This window comes from Cherax quadricarinatus, chromosome 42, assembly GCF_038502225.1.
Source record: "Cherax quadricarinatus isolate ZL_2023a chromosome 42, ASM3850222v1, whole genome shotgun sequence".
Lineage (NCBI taxonomy): Eukaryota > Metazoa > Arthropoda > Malacostraca > Decapoda > Parastacidae > Cherax > Cherax quadricarinatus.
The window spans coordinates 11,831,237-11,856,881 of NC_091333.1; the positions used below are offsets into that span (position 1 = coordinate 11,831,237).

At 43.9% G+C, this 25,645-nt stretch overlaps 1 protein-coding gene across 1 annotated transcript in view; it reads left to right on the top strand.

Moving 5' to 3' along the window:
• The first annotated feature begins 18 nt into the window (after window positions 1-18).
• Tdc2 (Tyrosine decarboxylase 2) overlaps window positions 19-25,645 on the top strand; it is a 27,074-nt gene continuing 1,447 nt past the window's right edge. Inside the window, exons 1-14 of the mRNA XM_053786405.2 lie at window positions 19-175; window positions 14,579-15,083; window positions 15,636-15,801; window positions 16,660-16,730; window positions 19,123-19,359; window positions 19,866-19,965; window positions 20,355-20,458; window positions 21,131-21,198; window positions 21,861-21,951; window positions 22,806-22,999; window positions 23,976-24,121; window positions 24,441-24,505; window positions 24,826-25,015; window positions 25,635-25,645. The exon at window positions 25,635-25,645 is cut by the window's right edge and continues 62 nt beyond it. Coding sequence (XP_053642380.1) covers window positions 14,883-15,083; window positions 15,636-15,801; window positions 16,660-16,730; window positions 19,123-19,359; window positions 19,866-19,965; window positions 20,355-20,458; window positions 21,131-21,198; window positions 21,861-21,951; window positions 22,806-22,999; window positions 23,976-24,121; window positions 24,441-24,505; window positions 24,826-25,015; window positions 25,635-25,645 — 1,644 coding nt within the window. The 5' untranslated portion in view covers window positions 19-175; window positions 14,579-14,882. The remainder of the gene's footprint in view (window positions 176-14,578; window positions 15,084-15,635; window positions 15,802-16,659; window positions 16,731-19,122; window positions 19,360-19,865; window positions 19,966-20,354; window positions 20,459-21,130; window positions 21,199-21,860; window positions 21,952-22,805; window positions 23,000-23,975; window positions 24,122-24,440; window positions 24,506-24,825; window positions 25,016-25,634) is intronic.

The window sequence follows — 25,645 nt, forward strand, 5'->3', positions numbered from 1 at the left end:
TGCACTCCCGGCCCAAGCGGTAAACAGTACGGATCTCCTGTACGAGCGCGTTTGTGTGCGTCGCGCGTGTGCGCTACACTCTGATTAACTCTCCTACCGTCGCAGTGACTGCTGCTTCCAGGACGCAGTATAGTCTTTTAAAAACTACTTGAAATCACCGGCATTTCAACGTCTGGTGAGTATTGATGACAGTTTAGTCCTTCAGTGAACGAGTTTCGAGGAAACTATCTTCTTAGGTTTACCGCCTGTACCCACTGTTTTTTCTTCTGTATACGTAACTACAACATTAACTCTTTACAAATCCAGATTTAAAACAAGACTTCTCATAACGTAACTCTTGGGGGTTATAACTAAAGTGACAAGCCATAATAACTGAATTCTATATCATTTCCGCTTTCCTAGCGCGCGGAAAAAATTCTCAAAGAATTCTCTACGCAAAGACTTTCTGTGACATTTAACTTTTGGTTAATCACTCCAAGAATATGGATTATTAGATAAATATACAAATGAGAAGGGTTGGATTTGAGGGACACTCAGTACGGCTATTAAAGTTTATTCATTGGGTAACATAATAATGGGTTAGGCGAATATTTTTGTTAGTTGATTTGGGTTGACAAGGACCTGACAAGCATGGCCAGTAGGCCTGCTGTAGACTTCCTGACTTCCTCTTAAATGTTTATCAAATTTTCATTCTATTCTTTCAGAATAGAATGGAAATGCTGCTCCAGTGAGGGGGGGGGGGTTGTAGACGTTCCAGTGAGGGGTTGTGAAAGTTCTAGTGAAAGGGGGGAGGGGTTGTAGAGGCTCCAGTGAGGGGGTTGTATTAGAAGTGCCAGTGATGACTCGCCACTGTTAATTTTGGTCATCTGACCGAGACCTTCCACTGGCTTACCTCTTTACCCCTTCAGAAATTAATATTTTACGGTGAGGGATACAAACACTCCTGTGTATATACATCGCATATTCACTGCTAATGTGTATATACACTGCTGGTATAGTGTACAATATAGGTAGAATTTATACTGATCCAATACAATTATCACCGGAAACAGGTAAACCCGCAAGGGAGGTAACTATATTTGATCAAAGGGGAGAATAACTCCAATCTCTCGGAACTGAAGCTCTTCCCCAGCACTAGGGCAACCCTATTCACTCACCTTGGGTGTGAACAGCACCCGCCTACCATGGGTCACTAGGACCCGCCTAGCATGAGTCACTAGGACCCGCCTAGCATGGGCCACTAGAACCCGCCTAGCATGGGCCACTAGAACCCGCCTAGCATGGGCCGCTAGGACCCGACTAGCATGGGTCACTAGGACCTGACTAGCATGGGCCACTAGGACCCACCTAGCATGGGCCACTAGGACCTGACTAGCATGGGCCACTAGGACCTGACTAGCATGGGCCACTAGGACCCACCTAGCATGAGATACCAGGACCCGACTAGCATGAGACACTAGGACCCGACTAGCATGAGACTAGGACCCGACTAGCATGAGACACTAGGACCCGACTAGCATGGGCCACTAGAACCCACTTAGCATGGGCCACTAGGACCCGCCTATCATGGGCCACTAGGACCCGCATATCATGGGCCACTAGGACCCGACTAGCATGGGCCACTAGGACCCGACCAACATGGGCCACTAGGACCCGACCAACATGGGCCACTAGGACCTACCTAGCATGGGCCACTAGGACCCGCCTAGCTTGGGCCACTAGAACCCACCTAGCATGGGCGATTAGGACCCGCCTAAAATGGGCCACTAGAACCCGCCTAGCATGGGCCACTAGGACCCGCCTAGCATGGGACACTAGGACCCGCCTAGCATGAGCCACTAGAACCCACCTAGCATAGGTCGCTAGAACCCGCCTAGCATGGGCCACTAGGACCCGACTAGCATAGGTCGCTAGAACCCGCCTAGCATGGGCCATTAGGACCCGACTAGCATGAGCCACTAGGACCAACTAGCATGAGCCACTAGGACCCGACTAGCATGAGCCACTAGAACCCGACTAGCATGAGCCACTAGAACCCGACTAGCATGAGCCACTAGAACCCGACTAGCATGAGCCACTAGAACCCGACTAGCATGAGCCACAGGACCTTACAGTAATGGCATTCGTTACTGACAAGATAAGGAATTAAACATTTATTAGGAATATGTGAAAAGACATTTATAAACCGTTCAGGTCATTTATTAGAGGAGACATTTCATCAAGAGGCTTCTACAGTTTTATTAGGTATGGAAAAAATCACAATAAAATCCGTGATTACAAATATGAAGAAAAAACCACAGCGAGAATAGGAAATGAAACCCGGGCTCTCCCATGTTCTTACACACTCGTCTTGGGAAGGGGAAGGTTTCCCAGATCCATTGCAGGGATGAGAATTAGCTTATTCTCATCTTTGTACAAATGCGTCAGAGATGTGAAGACGATGTAATCAGTCCATCACCCTTGAAGTCGTAGATCTGAGGTTGTCAGTCCCTCAGCCTGGAGAAGAGCTCTGTTCCATAGTCTGAAACAATCTGAAGATCAAGTGACTGAAGAAGCCTTCTGTGCAGGCGAAACCTTCAGGAATTAAGTTGCCTAACTGTTGCCTGTGTGTCTTACCTACCAACCTGTCGGCACTATGTACCATTTTGATATTCACAGATGCGTCATGGTACTCACTAGCTGGTGTTCAATAACATTCCTCACTCGTCTCCCAAAAGGTCGGCCACTGCCCAGAATAACTCGGGGAGGCGACGGAATACGTGATCACGTATTGAAAATAATGCCACCTTAGCTCCTATTAACAGACTACTTTTGTTTAGTTTGTGTTAATTTTCCTGAATACTTTAAGGTGACCACTTACTGGCTTTCTATTAGTCTCTCGAAATTGAAAAGTCATTTTACAGAGTTGTGATGGATCTTGTTTTGAGTAATAGTTAAGACGGGGTAGTTTAGGTTAAAACGTAGTTATGGTTGAACTAGTTGAGGCTAGTAGTTATAAGGGCCTAATTTAGGCTAATGTCTTGGATAGGCCTAGTTTGATGTTTAAAATAATAGATGAGCGCCGCAATAGACCTATTGATCCTTGGTGAAAATTAGACACATGTGCAACATCTGAGTATCTTTACTGTAGACGTTTCACCATCCAGTGGCTTTATCAATACAAATTCAAAGACATAACTGGAAGACAATAGAATTATATACAAAGGATGAGGTAATCAGTCCCTCACCTATGGGACTGATGTAACCCACTGATGTACTACTGAGCCATGTTAGGCAGGTTCTAACTTAACCTAGTCATTCCCACTTGTATATTTGGCCCATATTTTTAAAGCTACACAACGAGTGAGCATCGACCACTACCAGGCAATTTTTTTCACTAGTCTTCAACTACATTGTCGTAGTTTCTTACCTGCTGTCGAGGAAAGAAAAATGTACTGAAGCAGTAATGATTCGAGTTCAACTTACAATGTGATGCAAATATGGCCTAGAAAACCGACAAAATGAAGAATAAAACTTGTGCAGCATCTGAGAATCTTTACTGAGGAAACGTTTCGTTAGCCAGTGGCTTCTTCGGTCCAAAACAGAGATGAGCTGTGTAAGACGAGTAGTACTAGGTAATCAGTCCCAAATGCTGCACCTGTGTCTAAAAACAACTTAAGAATGGAGGAACACTTCAGTAGGCCTACTGGCCTATACTGGGCAAGTCTTTCTCAAAACCAATAACAAAAATATCTACCCGACCCATTATCAATGCTACACAAGAAATAAGTCGATGTTCTTACGAAACTCTGGAAGGTAATCAACAAGTAATTACTTAACATGCAAATTTTCATCCTCATCCTGGCGCTACCATCGTGTCAAGGTCTTGTAACTATCGTGTCCAAAACACGTTTATACAGTGAATGTTAATTTTAGCCGAGAATGTTTCCGGACACTGCAGTGTGTGTCACTTGTCCTTCGCTTTACAAATTCTTTGTCTCGTTTCTCGGATGTTTCTTTCCGTGTTTGGTTTTGTACACGTCATCATCTATCGTGGTTCGTTACCGGTTCAGAAAGGACCGAATTGTTGTCTAAAGTTACCTTGCTAAAGTGGAGATGTGTTGTGAACTGTTCCAGACGCGGTGTTGTGAACTGTTCCAGACGCGGTGTTGTGAACTGTTCCAGACGCGGTGTTGTCATTAATATTCTTCATGCATTGTAAACATCTCCACCTTCCCGTTAACCAGTCACTCCTTCCCTTCCCGTCCCCCTTCCCTCCCTTCTCCCTTTTCTCCCTTCTTCCTTCCCTCCCTTTCTCCCTTCCCTCCCTCCCTTCTTGAGGCGGCCGAACTGTTTAATAAAATAAAAGTATTGACTGAGGTAGACATCGATCAGTATCATGAACTACGGTTACCGAGCTAACTTTTCCTAGATTAAGCCCTTGTGTGTATACTTCCACCCCCCCCCCCTCCACACACGTCTTCCTCAACAAACGTAAACGGAAAAATATATACGGTAATTGCGTGGAAAAAATCGGGTATTACCCTCTGACTGTGAGGAAAGTGACGGTGGGATATCCCCGTCCATCACCTGATGTAGGGGGTAGGGGGAGAGGGGGTAGGGGGAGAGGGGGTAGGGGGAGAGCGGGGAGGGGGAGAGGGGGGAGGAGGGAGACAGAGAGGGAGAGAGAGAGAGAGAGAGAGAGAGAGAGAGAGAGGGAGAGAGAGAGAGAGAGAGAGAGAGAGAGAAAGCATGTGAAGGTGGTGAACCTCACCTACCCCTAAGCACAGGGACATCCTTTTGTTGCTAATACTTGTAGCAGTGTGTACCTCTGTAATCTGTAAATACCTTTGTAATTTGTCATGATTGTGACCAAATCTACCTGGAGTTCATTACCTTTCTAACTTGCTCTATCATAACTTTGGGGTCCAGTCGCTGGACCCATTATGTACCTCTGTAATCTTTTGACTACCGCCCACAGGATGGGTGAGTGCATAATAAACATATTAAACTAAACTTAAACTAACCGTAATCTCAAACTCTCTCAATTTCTGCTAGACTTCCATTTCGTCGTCTCCTTTTCATTTTTTTTATACAACAACTCCTTATACAACATCTTTTCTTCCTACTTCCCAAGTTTCCTCCTTTTTTCTTTGAGTCTTCCCCCACGTCTGCTCCTGAAGGCTGTGTCCAGCCTTCACAATCAACAGCGTTACTCTTCCTGGGTGTAGTGGGAGGTGCTTGTAGGCGGGTGGGTGGTGCTGGTGGTTGGGTGGGTGTTGGTGCTAGTGGTAATGAAGGTCGTCAGAATACGCCAGCAATTCCTCATCATGCAGATCAACCAGCACTATTCTCAGCCTCTGCTGTTACCGATGAAACACTTTTGCAACTTCTGGGTCTCTATTCTGGAATACAGATAACCAAATGTTGCACAGCTGTCATTTATCAACCTGTCGGTTTCTCTAAACCACTTATATAAAAACATCTCCGTGTTATATTCTACCATGCTTGAGCACCATCCTCATCCTGTGTGTTATATTCCATCAGCGCTTGAGCATCGTCCTCAGCCTGTTATATTCCATCAGCGCTTGAGCATCATCCTCAGCCTGTTATATTCCATCAGCGCTTGAGCATCATCCTCAGCCTGTTATATTCCATCAGCGCTTGAGCATCATCCTCAGCCTGTGTGTTATATTCCATCATTGCTTGAGCACCATCCTCAGCCTGTGTGTTATATTCCATCAGTGCTTGAGCACCATCCTCAGCCTGTTATATTCCATCAGCGCTTGAGCACCATCCTCAGCCTGTGTGTTATATTCCATCAGTGCTTGAGCACCATCCTCATCCTGTGTGTTATATTCCATCAGCGCTTGAGCACCATCCTCAGCCTGTGTGTTATATTCCATCAGTGCTTAAGCACCATCCTTTCCTCCCCAAACTAACCTTATTCCAGCACAAGAGTCTTGAGTATTATTCCTACCACCATGCCTTACTCCCATGCCTCCTTGACTCTCCCTCCCTCTTTCCCCTCCATCTTTCCCCGCCTCAAGTACAGGTTGGGCACAGAAGCAGGCCGCCCCGGGCTCCTCCTGCCAGATAAGATTCACGGTTGGTGGCCGGAAGGAAAAAGTTTATCCGTGCGAAGGTGAGGGAGAGCGAGACGTCTTTCTCCGTCTGCTCAGTTGCCTGTGGGCGGGAGAGCGGGCGTTGTGGGTTGGGAGTGGGCGGGTGCAAGTGTGGGGGAAGACATACTGTATGTACCTAAATGTAGTTACACAGGTCGATTCATAGTTTCTGGCCCCGCATCTATCACTTTCAGGCTTCCACACATTCCTGGCATTCTTTGGCACTATCGTACCTGCACTTTAAGCTGCTTACAGTGTCTCCACGCCCTCCTCCTAGTGATTCCACTGCCTTAACGTCTCCAGGACGTATTTTCGTTTGTACTTCTACTCATGTCTCCGCGTGAATTAAAATATTGTATACACGTTCCAGAATAAATATTTTACTGGAGTTTACCTGGAGAGAGTTCCGGGGGTCAACGCCCCCGCGGCCCGGTCTGAGACCAGGCCTCCTGGTGGATCAGAGCCTGATCAACCAGGCTGTTGCTGCTGGCTGCACGCAAACCAACATACGAGCCACAGCCCGGCTGATCCGGAACTGACTTTAGGTGCTTGGCCAAACTTCTCGCTCTGTCATGGCTGAGTAAAATCCTCAATAAAGCGAAACGTTTCCAAGTGAATTTTTTTTTTTTGCAGCTAGAAAATTTATCTGGTCTCAGACCGGGCCGCGGGGGCGTTGACCCCCCGAAACTCTCTCCATGTAAACTCCAGGTAGCTTGTATCTCTAGTGTGCAACAGTCGTCAGTGTCTACCCTGTGAATGACCGAGTACTTTTGAATCGTTATCACTGAGGTACTGTGGAAAAATGGGGTGACAGGAAGGAGAGGGGTAGGGGACAGGCAGGGAGGGGGGGAAGTGGTCTGGCACTGACAAACTCATTAAAGAGGGGACACACGGACCTGGCCGGCGGAAATCACAATGACACGCACGCACACACGCACGCACACACGCACGCGCACGCACACACGCACATACACACCTACCTACCTTCCCCTCATGTATTTCTAGTCCTTCCACACCTGCCTAACCTTTCCCACCTTCCCATTACCCCTTACTTTTCTTACCCCACGTCTGTTAGATTTATTTCTAAGCACTAAGTTTATTCAGGTACACAAATACAGTTACATAAATATCACACATAGCAACATGCGTAGATTATGTAAAATAATCCTCCCCCCTCCCCCCTCCCCCCAAAAAAAGTGACATTTCCATTGGGGTTCTTGTAATATATTGTTATTTAAACCTGAAAAACTACTACTGATTGGTTATAATTATGACAATAATTTTTAAAGAGGGTGGACCCGTAAGCCAGCGGAAGGCCTCTGTCAGATGACCAAAAGCTCCAGCTGTGGGTCGCCCTATGAGTATTATTATTATTATAATCAAGGGGCAAGCACTAAACCCGTAGGATTATACAGCGCCTATGGGGGGATGGAAGGCATTCAGGCTTAATTCAGGGAACTGGAGCACAGATCCAATTCCCTAGATCAAGAGCCCCTCACCAGCGTCAAGGAGCCTTCCTTGAGGGGCGCCCTATGAGTAAGACCAACGTCAGGAAACACTTGACCTGTTTCCTGACATACCTAACCTAACCTAACCTAACGACGTCTCCAGAAAAGGCTCTGACCTGTCATCAGAAAGAGTTATTCTTCCTATAAATTCCAAAAGTTTATTTCTTAACTATACTAACATCACAATCTCTCTAGTGTTTTTTTTTTTTTCCCACCAGTTGAAAGACAATTTGTAAGTCACAAAATATGTCATGATTATCTCGAGTCAGAATGATCGAGAGACGAATGAGGTTATGTGGAATCCTTGTCTAGCAATGTTTATCCGACACAGCGGGTTTATCACGGCTCTGCACACTGAAGCTAAGGGTCACTGTCTCCTGCTAGCTATTACCAGAATTAGAGTAAAAAAAAATATTGATAAGGTGGAGATAGGATTAACGAGTGTGTGATAAGCTAGTGAGGGACACTATCAAACACACACACATACCTGACGACACTGGAGGACAGGAGAGATAGGGGGGACATGATAACGACGTACAAATACTGAGAGGAATTGACAGGGTGGACAAAGACAGGATGTTCCAGAGATGGGACACAGCAACAAGGGGACACAGTTGGAAGTTGAAGACAGATGAATCACAGGAATGTTAGGAAGCATTTCTTCAGCCACAGAGTAGTCAGGAAGTGGAATAGTTTGGGAAGCGATGTAGTGGAGGCAGGATCCATACATAGGTTTAAGCAGAGGTATGATAAAGCTCACGGTTCAGGGAGAGTGACCTAGTAGCGACCAGTGAAGAGGCGGGGCGAAGAGCTTGGACTCGACCCCTGCAACCTCAACTAGGTGAGTACAACTGAGTACAAGGCGGGGCCAGGAGCTGAATCTCGACCCCTGCAACCACAATTAAGCACTTGTAGACGCTGAGTATTAGTATTAGTAGCAATAGTATTATAATTATTTGTATTTTATTAGTATTATTAATACAAAGAAGTGAGGAGGATTATTTCTGGGCACACAAACATAAATGCGTACACACACACACAAGGTTTCACACCTTTTTGAAAGTTGAACTGACACATCCTAACACATTCTGTTCACCTATCAGTAAACTTCTCTTCACCTAGCAGTAAATAGGTACCTGGGTGTTAGTCGACTGGTGTGGGTCGCATCCTGGGGGACAAGTTAAGTTAGACAGTCCTCGATGACGCACTGACTTTCTTGGGTTATCCTGGGTGGCTAACCCTCCGGGGTTAAAAATCCCAACGAAATCTTATCTTATCCTCTCTCCCTCTCAATCCCATACATTCACAGACACACAAGCAAACGGTCTCTTCCCCTCACAGTCTCCCCTTCCCCCTCAAGGTTTCCCACTCTCACAGTCTCTCCTCCCTCATCCCCTACTCTGGCCCACCACACGGTCCACCACTCCACCCCCTCAGGCATTCCCCTCACCCCCCTCACCCTTTTTTTCACCTACCTACCATTACCTCTTCTACCCCACTCTCTCTCTCTCCACTTCTCTCGACCCCTTGCAACCAAACTTAAGTGAGTACGCTGCACACACTCAACACACAAAACACACTCAATACTCGCACAAAACACACCCACACCCTCACCCAAACACACGAATATCATCACCCAGCCAACACCCACAACAGGGTGACAGCAGTAAGACAAAGAGAGGGGTGGGTGGATTGCATTTTCTTGGAAGGCGTTTGACACAGTTCCACACAAGAGATTAGTGCACAAGCTGGAGGACCAAGCAGGGATAAGAGGGAAGGCGCTACAATGGATCAGGGAATACCTGTCAGGAAGACAGCAGTAAGTCATGGTACGTGGTGAGGTGTCAGAGTGGGCGCATGTTGAGTGGAGTTCCACGGGGGTCAGTCCTGGGGCCGATGCTGTTTCTGGTATTTGTGAACGACATGGCGGAAGGAATAGACTCCAAAGTGTCCCTGTTTGCGGATGATGTGAAGTTGATGAGAAGGATTCAATGGGACGAGAACCAGGCAGAACTACAGGGGGGTCTAGACAGGCTGCAGGCCTGGTCCAGGAAATGGCTCCTGAAGTTTAACCCCACCAAGTACAAAGCCATGAAAACTGGGGAAGGGCAAAGGCCAAAGACGGAGTAAAATCTAGGGGGTCAGAGCCTACAAACCTCACTCAAGGAAAAGGATCTTGTGGTGAGTAAAACACTGAGCACATCTCCTGAGGCGCACATCAACCAAATAACTGCTGCAGCATACGGGCGCATGGCAAACCTAAGAACAACATTCTGACATCTAAATAAGGAGTCGTTCAGGACCCTGTACACTGTGTACGTTAAGCCCATATTGGAATATGCAGCCTGGTGGCTAAAAGCTCCCGCTTCACACACGGAGGGCCCGAGTTCGATTCCCGGCGGGTGGAAACATTTCGACACGTTTCCTTACACCTGTTGTCCTGTTCACCTAGCAGCAAATAGGTACCTGGGTGTTAGTCGACTGGTGTGGGTCGCATCCTGGGGGACAAGATTAAGGACCCCAATGGAAATAAGTTAGACAGTCCTCGATGACGCACTGACTTTCTTGGGTTATCCTGGGTGGCTAACCCTCCGGGGTTAAAAATCCGAACGAAATCTTATCTCTTATCTTAACTAGCCACGCATGTGAGGAAACTAGAGAAACTGCAAAGGTTTGCAACAAGACTAGTCCCAGAACTAAGGGGTATTTCCTACGAGGAGAGGTTAAGGAAAATCGACTTGACGACACTGGAAGACAGGAGAGATAGTGGAGATATGATAACGACATAAAATACTGAGAGGAATCGACAAGGTGGATAAAGACAAGATGTTCCAGAGATGGGACACAGCAACAAGTGGTCACAGTTGGAAGCTGAAGACTCAGATGAATCACAGGGGCATTAGGAAGTATTTCTTCACTCAGAGTTGTCAGGAAGTGGAATAGTCTGGGAAGTGATGTAGTGGAGGCAGAATTCATACATAGCTTTAAGAAGAGGTATGATAAAGAGCATGGGGCAGAAATTGTGACCCAATAGCTATGAATCAACCCCTGAAACCATAACTAGGTGAGTACGTCTGATGAAGCAAGCACACACACACACACACACACACACACACACACGTCATTAATGGATTCCATGTAAATGCATTCGTCTCTACCAACGTGTTGGTATCTACTTTCATTACTAATCCACCGTCGTAAGTCTTACTGACAGTGAATGGGAAAACTTTTTATGATGGTAACAAAAAATAAATTAAAAAGATAATTCATTTTCAACGTCTACGTGACAAACACATGTCATGTCTCTTTCTTATATTACGTTAGTGTTTAAAAGATGTATACACATGACTCGCTACCCCCTTTCTTCTCTCTCTCTCTCTCTCTCTCTCTCTCTCTCTCTCTCTCTCTCTCTCTCTGAACACCCCTCTCAGCTTAATTTTTCTCCTTACCTCTCTTACGTTACCTTTCCCCTTGCCTTTCTTCTCTTACCTTCTATTTCCCCAAAAAATAAGGCGAGAATGGGGTCTTGGTTGGGGAGTGAGGAGGGGAAAGGATGCGAGAGGCGACTGACAACAATGAAAATCAATTTAGTCCTGCTGAAAGATTCCCAAAGAACGCCTCCGTAAGATTCTTTTGGCTCGCCAACGGCACCAAACCCATCCACCAGCCCACTCACTTAATCAGTATGTCGGTCACTCGCACACCAGTTACCCACCCACTCAATCAGCATGTCGGTCACTCGCACACCACTTACCCACCCACTCGCTTAATCAGCATGTCGGTCACTCTCACACCAGTTACCCACCCACTCGCTTAATCAGCATGTCGGTCACTAGCACACTCTTACCCACCCACTCGCTTAATCAGAATGTCGGTCATTAGCACACCACTTACCCACCCACTTGGTCACCTACTAATCTGGGTATTCGCCTTTTAAATCATCCACGCATACACCTGCTTGCCGACGTTCAGTTAGTATTAAAATAGGCGCCAGGGAGTTAGTTGACTGTGGGGGACTGCTTGCTAAAACTAATTGTGATAATGTAACTAAAAACACTGAAGACTGGACACCAGGGTGTGGATCTGCTCTTGTGATTACAAACACTGAGAACGGGGGGAAAAAAACGAGGAGAGCTCTGGTGTTTTGACTGGGTTAAGGCCTATCGACTACACGAGTGTCTAAGGCTGCATGTAAACTGTTCACTACTAGTCGGGAATATTTTAATCTCATTTTTGGGAGAAAATTAAAGCAACTCGGTGTATATACACTGATATACACTGCACGGTGTATATATGCTTGCATAGCTCTTCAGGCTGTGGCTAGCAGACAGGTATATATAATCTCGTAAGTGACAGCGCTTTCATAAGAACATAAGAACATAAGAACGAAGGAACACTGCAGAAGGCCTACTGGCCCATGCGAGGCAGGTCCAAGTCTCCTACCGGCTTAAGCCAATGCACCCGACCTAGTCAGGTCAGGTCACATTGACTTAAGGGAGGAACACGGCAACCGACCTGGTAGCACAAGCTATCAGGTCTAACTCACACCCACCCACATCCACTCATGTATTTATCCAACCTATTTTTAAAGCTACACAACGTTCTGGCCTCTATAACGGTACTTGGGAGTTTGTTCCACTCATCCACAACTCTATTACCAAACCAGTACTTTCCTATATCCTTCCTGAATCTGAATTTTTCCAACTTAAAACCATTGCTGCGAGTCCTCTCTAGGCTAGATATTTTCAGCACACTATTTACATCCCCTTTATTTATTCCTGTCTTCCATTTATACACCTCAATCATATCCCCCCTAATTCTACGTCTTTCTAGAGAGTGCAGATTCAGGGCCCTTAGTCTATCCTCATAGGGAAGGTTTCTGATACATGGGATCAACTTTGTCATCCTCCTTTGTACATTTTCCAGAGAATTTATATCCATTCTGTAATAAGGTGACCAAAACTGTGCAGCATAATCTAAATGAGGCCTAACCAAGGATGTATAGAGTTGAAGAACAACCTGAGGACTCCTATTATTTATGCTTCTTGATATGAAGCCAAGGATTCTATTAGCTTTATTGCGAACACTTATGCACTGTTGTCTTGGTTTCAGATTACTGCTAACCAGAACTCCTAAATCTTTTTCGCAATCCGTAATATTAAGATCTACATTATTTAGTTTATATGTGGCATGGTTATTGTCCTGTCCAACATTTAGAACTTTGCATTTGTCTATATTAAACTGCATCTGCCACTTCTCCGACCACTGCATCAGTCTATTCAAATCTTCCTGGAGTGCTCGAATGTCCTCGTCAGAATGAATTCGACGGCCTATTTTGGTGTCATCGGCAAACTTGCCGATGTCGCTCTTTATGCCCTCATCTATGTCGTTTATGTAGATTGTGAACAGCAGGGGGCCCAACACTGACCCCTGTGGAACACCGCTCGTGACACTTCCCCACTCTGATTTCTCCCCATTTATGCAAATTCTCTGCTGCCTATTTGTCAACCATGCCTCTATCCAGGAAAAAATTTCTCCTCCTATTCCATGTGCTTTAATTTTCCTCAATAGTCTCTGATGTGGGACCCTGTCAAAAGCCTTACTGAAGTCCATATACACAATATCATATTCATTACCATGATCTACCTCCTCAAATACCTTAGTGAAAAAAGTTAATAAATTCGTAAGGCAGGAACGCCCCTTTGTAAAACCATGCTGAGATTCGTTGATTAATTTATGCTTTTCAAGGTGGCTACGAACTGCCTCATGTGCTTACACGCATTCAGAAGATCGGAAGATGTGTGTAAGCACATGAAAGCACTCAGGTGTTTTTCCAATTTTCACAGGTATTTTTATAAATTTGCAATCACGGGATTATTGGGATTTCTTCCATATGTATGTAAACGTTCACTCATTAGACGTTACAGCTAGTATACGTACGTACGTATACGCGTGCACACGTACACATGGGTCATTTCTAGAAATTCTCCAGAAGAAAAAATTACACAAAAAAGCAAGTAGAAAGCTCAGTAGAACCAACAACATCTTAAGGCGTTGGATAAGGCGGCGATTTGATGAGTTTGGTGGGAATGTAAGTCGGGAGTCCATATATTATACAAGAGTGGGAATTCCTAAGAGCTGGGAATTCCTGAGGGCTGAGAATTCCCGGCACGCGTCTCATTGTGGGCGAGGACCATAGGGAGGGATGTGAGGGCTGGAGGAAGTCAGGGAGGGAGTCGAGGAGAAAGGGCATATAATGCCTCGCTTCGCCCTCTTTTACACTAGTTAAGTAACACATAACAGTGTAAACTATTGAGCTCTCAGATTAAGTGTGTGTGGTGTACCGTCCAGGGGGTTTACAAGGCTTCTTTACTCTTGGTCCAACTTATTTCTTTCCCCTCCCGTCTATGTCCCTCCTCCCATCCACCTCCTCCCACGGTTGAAGTCATCACGACTCCATCAGAGATAGTTAGGATTCTCGCACAAGGAGGTCGTCTTCTCAAGGCCAAGTGGGTCTCCCCTCGTCTTCTGTTTACCAGCATTTCTCAGCAGTTAGTGGTAACAACATCAGCCATTCATCCCTACACGATCAATACATGTGTTTATCATGCACTTTTTTCCACCTCCAGGACTCAAGTCCGACTAACCGATTTCCCCGAATCCTTGTACGTTTTTAGTTTCAGCTATTAAAAAAACCCCTTCCATATAATGAGGCAACTTTCCTCTCCCTCTAACCTCTTCAAGAAGAGTACCTTGATGTTGTTAAGGCCTCTTAGCCCAAGGAATTAGAGTAACCCTCTTGCATCTAACCTGATTACTTCCAGTGCCCAAAGCGCTGAATGATCTTTACGGGTTTAGCGTTTTCCAATTAAAAAAGGAAAATTATTTTTTGTGTTAAGTCTGTATCGTTGAGTCATCTTAAATTATGCAACCAGTCTGGCAATAAATATCTTGATTCTTTTACAGGCGAGAGAACAGCGTGCTCCTTACGAAAACACATTATCACCAACCTGAAAAACAAATACCTGTCCAGGAAGAAAGACAGTTGTTTACCATAAAGAGAAACAAACGACTAAAGACTGAAAACCCTGCGAGTGAAACCACCCCTTTAACAACCGCAAGACCCACCACTGCCGTTCATAAAGCAACCGGAAACACAACCGCAACTGTCCCCACAGCATCAACCACCACCATTGTCCCCACAGCACCAAGCACCTCCATCACCAGTCCCACATCCGCCACCACAACCAAAACGGCCCCAACAACAGGCATGAATTCAGAGGAATTCCGTAAGCGAGGGAAGGAGATGGTGGACTACATAGCCGACTACCTGGACACCATCGAAGACAGGCGGGTGACTCCGGCCATTGAACCCGGGTACTTGAAACACCTAGTGCCTCTCGAGGCTCCACAACACCCGGAAGACTGGGACATCATCATGAAAGACGTTGAGAACAAAATCATGCCCGGAGTAAGTCGACCTCTCATTACCCCTCCTATATATTTGTATTGCATTTGATTGTATTGTCAGTGAAATCTTGAAAGAGACGAGGTTCCGGAGAGGAATTTTACCGAGATGTTTTGCCTGTGGACAGATCTGTCCACAAGCGAAGTCTGTATTTCTTTTTAAAATGCCAAGTTGAAAATAGTTGCATGTGAAAATGTTGATTTTTTTAAATTTATAAATATTAGTAAACGAAAATATTCCACTCATTTCTACCACTATTATTGTGCCTCTTTAATTCTGTTTTTACCACCACACTAAACGTATATACCTGGAGGAACATTTATTATTTAAAAAGTTAGAATTATCAAAATTCTTATAATATTCACTGATGATTATGTAATTAAGGGAAATGATTATAGCTTTAACTGACCCTTTTAATATATATTAAAGTAATATAAGGGTGTACCCAGGTAACGTTACAATGTGTACTAGAGAGCTGCGGTGGTGGTTCACCGTGTACTGTAGTGTTATGTGGTGGTCCACTGTGTAGTAACGAGTTGTGTTGACACACGGCAGGTAACACACTGGCAGCATCCGAGATTCCATGCTTACTTCCCCTCTGGTAACTCTTACCCCAGCATCCTGGGAGACATGCTTAGTGATGGAATCGGCTGCATCGGCTTCTCCTGGGCGGCATCCCCAGCCTGTACCGAACTGGAGACCATTGTCTTGGACTGGCTCGGTACGTAGCAGTATCTGTACTACAGTTCCTTCCATTCACTTACATCCTATCTCCAATCCTCTCTCCAATCCTCCACCCCCTCTTTCTCCCTACCTGCTATTCCTACCTCTCCACCTCTCGTCTTCTACCTGTCACTATCAATGACAGTTATGCATCAAGTATCGATTTCTTCCCCATCTCGTCTGTTGTCTTGAGATGTTGTCTCGCCTCTTTCAGTTTTCCTTTTATATAATATTTCCACCATCTCATTGCATTTCAAAGAGCAGATGCAATATTTAAAATTTACTTTTTAGAAATTCATAATAATAATATTTCTGTCTTTGTTTCTATAAGACCAATACAATAGCATTCATAATTTGTGTTTTAGTAAAGGAGTCTGAAACCACTTCTTGAAACCATGCAAAGTGCTCATCAGTGAAGTGGAATGAGTGTTCGGGTCACTGGATAGTTTCCTATTACTTCAAGGTGAAACACTTGACAATTATTAACATCACCCACAGATAACTCGCTATCACGCACAGATAACTCGCTGTCACCCACAGATAACTCGCTGTCACCCACAGATAACTCACTGTCACCCAGAGATAACTCACTGTCACCCACAGATAACTCACTGTCACCCACAGATAACTCACTGTCACCCACAGATAACTCACTGTCACCCACAGATAACTCACTGTCACCCACAGATAACTCACTGTCACCCACAGATAACTCACTGTCACCCACAGATAACTCACTGTCACCCACAGATAACTCACTGTCACCCACAGATAACTCACTGTCACCCACAGATAACTCACTGTCACCCACAGATAACTCACTGTCACCCACAGATAACTCACTATTACCCAACAGGTAAGATGGTGGGACTTCCCGAGGACTTCCTCTCATTCAGTGAGAACAGCAAAGGTGGCGGAGTCATACAGGTGAGAAACAGTGTCTCCCAGGGTGGTGGAGTTATACAGGTAACCAAAGATATATCCTCCCAGGTGAATGCACAGATAAGCAGATTAGAACTGTTTTATGATACCGGATGGGTTGTGCTGTGTGATTGTCTTATCCAGCCACTCAGTCCCCCACTCGCACCCCTCTTAAGAAGCATGCAAGGTAGATTACAGTGGAAAAATGAACATGTTATTAGAAGACGGGGGGAACTTACGTGCCTCTTAACACCATAACACCAGTCAGTTTCACAGCACCCCATTTACCACATCCCTGACACCCCTCTCTACCCAGCAATCAGATTTCCTATTCACCCCTCTCTCCTCCCTACTACACCTCTCCCTCTTTACTGTTGATAACCGGTTGGTCGCCAGTGACCGATGATGAATGACTGTGTAAAAAAAAAGACACATACATACACAGACACACACACACACACACACACACACACACACACACAGATCGATGCTGCCATTACCCTACACAATGATCGCTCCTGAGTTGAACCTCGACAACAAAGACTCAACTCAACCAAGTTAAATGATGCGAGGACACTGACATGATCTTAGAATTTTCTCGTTTTGTAAAAAAAAAAAAAAAAAAAAAAAAAAAGTTTCAAGTCTCTCGTCGATCAACTTCCCAGATTAGCATTACTGGAACTCCTTCAGGATTATAGTTGCTAAGATTTAACTAACATACTTATGTAAAATTGATCGTAGAGGTGAAGCAGAAGAGACGGAAGGCACTAAAAAGGCACTAAAAAAACATACTAAATAAGACAGACAAAAGGCAATAATTAGAAGTGACTAAATAATACTTGTCAAGTCGATAGGCTTTAAACCTCTTTAAAAACAGGGGAAAACCTTAATGAAAAATGTTAAAATCCACAGTGGATGGTGGTTAGGGGGGTGACTGGGGGGGGAGGCAATTGAAAATAGAATGCCGTGGTCTCAAGGTTCTAGGGGAGGTAGATGAGAAAAGTAAGGTAAGGAGGTTTGAGGAAGTACCTTGAAGACGATAAGAAGGCATTAAGAAATGTCTTGATGTGAAGGAAGGTAAGGGGGTTAAGATATATTATCGGCTGACCTGGCCTCAAGGATCACAGGAATCAGGCCAGACAGTGAGAGAGACTTCTTATCTTTCATATCTTACTTTCTTTTTTAGGTAAAATTGTGTTAGCAACAGATTACTTGTTATATTTATGTTGATCTCTGTTTCGCGTCTGAGAGAGAAAGACTTGTGTTGTACGCCAGTCGTGGTGTGTTGATTCCTGTGTGGCACATCTCAGAGCAAAATATACACTCGACCCCTGCAACCACATACGAGAACGTGTGTGGTTGCACACACACACACACACACACACACACACACACACACACACACACACACACACACACACAAAGTCTATAGCTAATTATTATTATAATAAAAACGAAGCGCTAAGCCACAAGGGCTATACAGCTCTATAGCTAATTATAACAGTAATAATGTGTAGCTTTCCTTGAAAAATACGATATCGGACATAAGCATATTTCCTAAAACTTCTTGCAATAAATAAAGCAATTGTAGATACAAGCCCAGATGTACTCGTGTTAACTCTTTCAGGGTCTAGTGCCTAGGCACTCTCCATGTGCTCTCACGTACTTTCCACGGGATAGATATCGGGTGCATAGTAAACTAGCCACTACCGTCCACAGGGTGAAAGTCGGGTGAACAGTAAACTAGCCACTACCGTCCACAGGGTGAATGTCGGGTGCACAGTAAACTAGCCGTCTCGGCGACAAAATCTCAAACAGATTTTATTGAGCTGGGACACTACCAGTGTGTGCAACATTGCTTCTCTAGAAGTCATAACATCTCTTGATCAGGATTAAATTTTGATAATACCACATTAATATTATTTCACTAAAATTCCCTCTTTGATCATTATTACCATTTGACCAATATCACCTCTTTGTTATTTATATTATTGATCCATTACTATTACTGTTCCGTTAACACTACCGTCTAATATTATTTCTGCTTCCTGTTTTTCCCTCTTATTACTGAGTGAGAGGGGTTGGAATTGAGTGGGACTTGCACATAAGTAAATAGAATTATCAAAGCTTATTGCTTGGGTAGCATTGAAAATTGGATTGGACAAATATTGTTAGTGGGATGGATTGTGAAGGACCTGCTTAGTATGGGCCAACAGGCCTGCTGCAGTGTTCCTCCTTTATGTTCTTATTTTAATAATAATGCTTCCAGTTATTGCACAAAAATCAATAGTTACAAGTTTATTTACTAAGTTGATTTTGGAAAATTTGCAACTACTCTGCCTATACCCTCGTAGCCTATACGAGTCAATGTTTTCCCTAAAATATAGTTCTTACACAGGGTTCCGCGTCGGAGTGTGTCTTAGTGTCTCTCCTGGCCGCCCGCGCCCACACCATACACCAGCTTAAGAAGCAGCATCCCTTCGTGGAAGAAGGTGTGCTGCTGTCCAAGATGATGGCGTACTGCAGCAAGGAAGCTCACTCTTGCGTCGAGAAGGCTGCCATGATGGCCTTTGTCAAGCTGAGGATCCTGGAACCTGACGAGAACCAGAGTCTCAGGGGCTCCACCTTACAGCAGGTGGGTGAACATTCTTACCCCCGGGGGCCAACATTATTTCATTTTTCTTCCTTCCTGTGTGTGTCTGCGTGTGTGTGTGTCTGCGTGTGTGTGTGTGTGTGTGTGTGTGTGTGTGTGTGTGTGTGTGTGTGTGTGTGTGTGTGTAACATTCCCCTGTCGTCAGCTCTACACTCTACCAGCACCATCACGCACATACACTCTACTACCCACACTCTTAAACTTTTAATATATTCCCTTTCACTTACTAATGTAAACTAATTCACAAGTGCTAAAGAACTTAGCTGTAATATCGACACATGATTTCTATATCTTCACCTCACTTGACTCAAGAAATCGTAATAACACGATTGCAAAGAAATCACAGAGCGGGTGGAGGTTTAAGCCCATGGCAAGCGAGTTCTAAAACTTCTGTTTTCCTGTACCATGTAACTCAGGCTGACACCTGCCTTGTATGGGCAAGTAGGTCTGCTTCAGTATTCCTCCACTTATTATTTTGTTCTTCACAGGTGATGGAAGAGGACCGAGCTTCTGGTCTCGTCCCTTTCTACGTAGAGACCACTCTGGGCACCACCTCTTGCTGTTCCTTCGACAACCTCGCTGAGATCGGTGAGAACTTTCCTTCCTCTTCCACTCTCTTGCATCCCATTTTCAGTCACATTTTTCTTGTATTTCCCAGCATATTCATGCTCTCCTCTCCACCCAAAGTTTTTGCTTATCTTAGTACATCTTTGATAATATATTCCTTAGTGGTTATTTTTGAGTCTTCAAGCCACGTCACTGCTCAGAGAACAGTATCCTTGACTCGAAATCAACACACGTATATAGTGTGCGCGATAAAGCACTTCACTCTCTTAACTGCTTGCGTAGAAATAAAATTTATTATTCTCTGCCATCTTCTTGTGCTTCATCTTCGTTGAAGGTGAATCGTTTAGTGTTGCATCACCATCTTCACCGAGTGTCTTGCATTAGGGTGTTGACCAAGGGCTGTGTTGTAGGTCCCGTATGTGAGGAGTTCGGTGTCTGGCTGCATGTTGATGGAGCTTACGGAGGAAACTCTTTCATCTGCCCGGAGTTGAGGGGACCCATGAAGGGAATAGAGGTCAGTAACTCAACCCATCCTGACTACCAATTCAACCAATAACCAAAATAAATATACCCTAACCAATTTACAGATCCACGAGGTAGTAAACTTAATAAATCTGAACCAACTAGCCATTTCACTAACCATTTAACCAATACCACCACAAATAAACCCACCAGAAACCAACCCATCTTTTGAAGGCAAAAAGTAGTATCAACATTCTAAAGACAAAGATTATTAAAATGGTTTAATTCTATATTAAGTTAGATCAAACTATTGCCTCTCAGTATTAACCACACAGCTACCAGGTTACAATACACAGTCACACAGATACAATACAGTTATACGAACAGACAATACAGTCACATACCAAACAGACAATACAGTCACATACCAAACAGACAATACAGTCACATACCAAACAGACAATACAGTCACATACCAAACAGACAATACAGTCACATACCAAACAGACAATACAGTCACATACCAAACAGACAATACAGTCACATACCAAACAGACAATACAGTCACATACCAAACAGACAATACAGTCACATACCAAACAGACAATACAGTCACATACCAAACAGACAATACAGTCACATACCAAACACAGCCATACAGACAATACACAGCCACACAAGACCTCATTTCCTTATACTAAAACGTGTTTGTTTCTGTTTCCAGTACGCATCGTCGTTCAACTTCAATCCTAACAAGTTTATGCTGACTAACTTTGACTGTTCACTTATGTGGTAAGTTAACACCCAAATGTGTTTTATCACTATATATAATAAAAAAAAGCATAAACCCAAGAAATGTTATATCGTAGAATCCATATTTAAAAAAAAAAATTCAATCTCAAATGCATTTTGGAGAAAAACTGACCGAACTTTCAGTATCTTCATATTTTTAGTAATAAAATTGGAAGCGTCTACTTAGCTAAAATAAATGTTCATTCAACTGTTTCTGCCAGTTCACTTTGCCCAAGTGTGTGTTCATATGCACTTAGTTGTAGTTCAGTTGTAATTGTTCCAACTCTGATTTTGCAAATTCACTTTACTAGCCTACAGAATCATCTTATCTCCTACAGCCGTTGGTCCAGATTCTCCCTTACTGACTGTTACTAATCTGTCTTCTGTCACTCTCTCCCAGCATCAACTTACTTCCTAGTTCCCTTCCCTTCGTGCTTCTGTGCGACTAGTTAATGGTTCAAGTCGGTCCGAAGCGTCGTCTTAAGATTCATTCTCTTACGAAATCGCAATAACACGATGTGCGGGTTATTTGTGTAGTCTAAGTTCATGTGTAACACTTAACTATCTTTAGAGATACCCGAGTGTTGCACATGTGTCGGAGTCATACGTACTCTTAAAACTGCGACTGTAACCCGTGTTTACACGTCTGTATTGTGTTGCAGGGTGAAGGATCGATTCCGTCTGACTCAAGCGCTGGTGGTGGATCCACTCTACCTTCAGCACTCATACTCGGAGAAATCTATTGATTACAGGGTAAGTCACAGCAATACTTATCCCATCCCCCCACCTCTTTACCTTGTATACCTTTGATGAGTTCAGGGAGGCTTTTCTACTCCCGGTGCTCGGCCATGGACCAGGCTCGTCTGGTGCTAGCCTGGTCAACCAGGCTATTGCTGGCCCGCAGCTCAACATGTCTATCACAGCCTGGTTAATCTAGCACCTTCATGGAAAAGTTAACACCAATACAGTAAAATGCGATAATTTAATGATTACATTTCGCAGATCTACCTGGGTAAATAATCATGTACTCTTTTCCGGATAGATCTCTGTGACTTGATAAAACTCACTGTGTGGGCGAAACGTAATCAATAGAGGATCGCATTATACTGCATTTGTCTATTTTTCCATCGTGTCCCTATTTTATACCATTTATCTGACCATCTCTTCTAGTCACTGTTTAGCAGCATCAACATCTACACTTCTTACTTTCAGTAAACACACATCTTTATTGTCTCCCAGTGTTCCTTATTTTTATACGAGTTTGCCTTTGTAATCTAAGAGGTATGAGGCCTTTTAAATTACAAAAGATGGAGAGATGGGTTGATCTTCGGAAACATTATTAGAGTTATTGTTATCTAGATGGTTGAGGAAAATATGGTAAAGCAGAAGGCTCTCTTCCCACTCTCCTCACCGTCCGTTATTAGATATTTATGCATAAAGTAGTACTGACAACATGAGCTGCCATCCACACAGTCTTGAACTGTAATTAGGCATCACCCTACCATTTTTCTGGTTCCCTAAGTGTCCGTACGTTCTAGAAATGCTGCATTTTTGTACTCGCCTCGTCACTCAGAGTCGTGTGTAATGTACTTGCTCTCCGTGTACAGCACTGGGGGATCCCACTCAGCCGTCGGTTCAGAGCACTCAAGCTATGGTTTGTGATCCGCTCCTTCGGTGTTGAGGGACTCCAGAATTACATCCGCGAGCACTGCCGCCTCGCAAGGAAGTTTGAGACCCTCGTCAGAAAGGAGCGTAGGTTCGAGTTGGCCAGCCCGGTGAACCTCGGTCTTGTCTGCTTCAGGTAAGCTCACCAACACTCCTGCAGTACAAAAATATGAACAGTTAGAAGAAACCATACCACGGGCAGGGATAGAACCCGCGATCAGAGAGTCTCAAAACTCCAGACCGTCGCGTTAGCCACTGGAGTTTTGAGACTCTCTGATCGCGGGTTCTATCCCCGCCCGTGGTAAGGTTTGTTTGCAATCATGTCATTACGATTTCGTGATTCAGTTAGAAGAATGTCGTCTTTATTCTTTGGTATGATAAATTAGACATATGCAACACTTGGGTATCTTTATTATGGAAACGATTCGCCACACAGTGGCTTCATCAGTCCAATACAAAGAAGAATGGTATAGATCAGGAGTGAGGGGCTGAGTACCTCAAATTCATGCACTTGTGTCTAATTTATCAATTTGTCAGTTCTCTGAACTATTTATCTACATTCTTTGGCCTAAGTTCGTAAACAAGAGTTTGTATTACCAAAAATTCACAGCTCAAAGTGTGACTTCCTTTACAAGTAACCCACAAAATGGATACCGAACGAGACAAGTTTTCGTTCTGTCTTGAACAAAGTCGCTAGTGACTTTAATCGCCCAGGAGCGGCAGAAAAATCGTCTGATTGTTTCAATTTTGTGATATAGTTGGGAATTATTCCACAGTATTGTTACATTTTAAATATTACTGACTACAACGTCCGATCAAAGTATCAATGTATATACATTATTGACAAAATATTAGGTAAAAGGTCACGTAAGCAATTAATTAGACCTATTACGGCTAGGTCTCGCTCACCAGTAGCTGCGTCAAGCCTATAGGATTGTCTTAGTTCCTGGAAAGAGATACAGCTCCAATAAATATCTCGTTAATTGCTCATATATATCTGACGGGTTTTGAGAGATTTTCTACTCCTGGAGGTCGCTCCTGGGGCCTGACTTGTTTTTACCTAATAATGAACTAAGGTAACAGCAGCTTCTAACTTGTCTCCCTGGCCACAGACTGCGAGGTTCTGACCAGCTCAACCAAAAACTCCTCTCTTCTATCAACGCTTCAGGAAAGCTACACATGGTGCCAGCCTCCCTCAACGACAAGTATGTCATCCGCTTCTGCGTCTGCCGCCAGACTGCTACTGACGAAGATATTGGTGAGTTGGTTCAACGTCCTTCTTAGCTTTCAGGGTAGAGTACCTGGCTGCTGGTGAATGACAGCCGAGCCAGGGAATTCCAGCTACTATTCCCTTGAATAACATCTGTTTACCTACCATCCTCCAGGTGCTGGGGATCTCAGTTAAGCGCTTCCCAACGAATGTATTTACACCACTGTGAAAAATATTGTTCGAATGGTTTATTATTCACTCACTGAATACAGATTAATAAAATGAGGGGAAAAAACTATAGATGTTGCACAAAGAGCCAAAATTGTGATACAAACGTATATGTAATGCAACGATGTCTTCCCCACAGAATATGCGTGGAACGTTATCACAGACTTCGCTACAGATATACAGGACGAAATCGAGAAGATCCAGGTACGTTCTTCCTTGTAAGTTAACGTCTTTCTACAGTGTGTCTCATTTCATGAAGTCTTGAACCCTTGTTGATCATTCAACTTCTTAATCCCTGTGCCAGAGGCTCGATCCTCCACCCCAGATTTTGACCAGGCATTGTTCAATATTAAATTTCTTTTCAAAGGCAATTATAAATATTTATAATCCTTATGCTGTACACAAAGTTTCAGGCATTTTACTGTGCTCTTCTGGCCTTAAAAAGTCCGTATTTTACTGTATAGATAACGCATTAAAGTTCTACTCTAAAGCCTTTTCACTGATATTGTCTCGTACGGTCTCAGATTGAAGAGACTATTGAAAATGAGGAAGAACTTGAGAAGAAAGAAGAGAAGAACTTGGAGATCACAGACGATGTCTTGCAGATGCTGGAGGAGAAGAGCAAGAAGAGTCTTCGCTACAAGAGATCCTTCTTCGTTCGAATGGTTTCTGATCCCAAGATCTACAACCCTAAAATCGTCAGGAGTCTTCCTTGTGAGTTCTCAGGCATGTGTAAATATAGTACAAGAAAATTAGACCCGCAGCAAAAGTAAATACACCGAGAGGTGTGTATCTCAGTGTATATACGCTAAGCGTTTGTTTTAATACACATTTCATCATGGATTAAAGCATTCTTAACTAGTGGTGTTCAAGTGATATGCAGTTTTAATGTCTTTCGTACATTCGCTAAGCTTTAAACCTAATGACCCAGACTACACAGATGTAACTCACACCAAACCATTCCCCACTTATGGACCTTTCATTCCGGTCTTAAAAGTTGCCTATCATAATTGCTTCAGTGATCTTACTTGGTTATTTGTTACAGTCGTCTACAAAGTCATTCCCATGTTTACTCTCAAATGGTATATACACTGACAGGTATATAAATGTGTGGATATGCGTTTATACAGCGAGAGGTGTATATCCCATTGTCTATACACCGATGAACGTGTACGTCTCAGTTTTTATAAACATCTTATTTAACAAGACAAATCACCATTTAAAGCTATAATTTTCTTAATTATCTAACTTCAGAATTCTTTATGCTCGATAAACTGAAATCCATATAAACCAACACTAAAACAAAGACCATTAAAAATTTTTTTGTTTACAGCCACCAGCAAG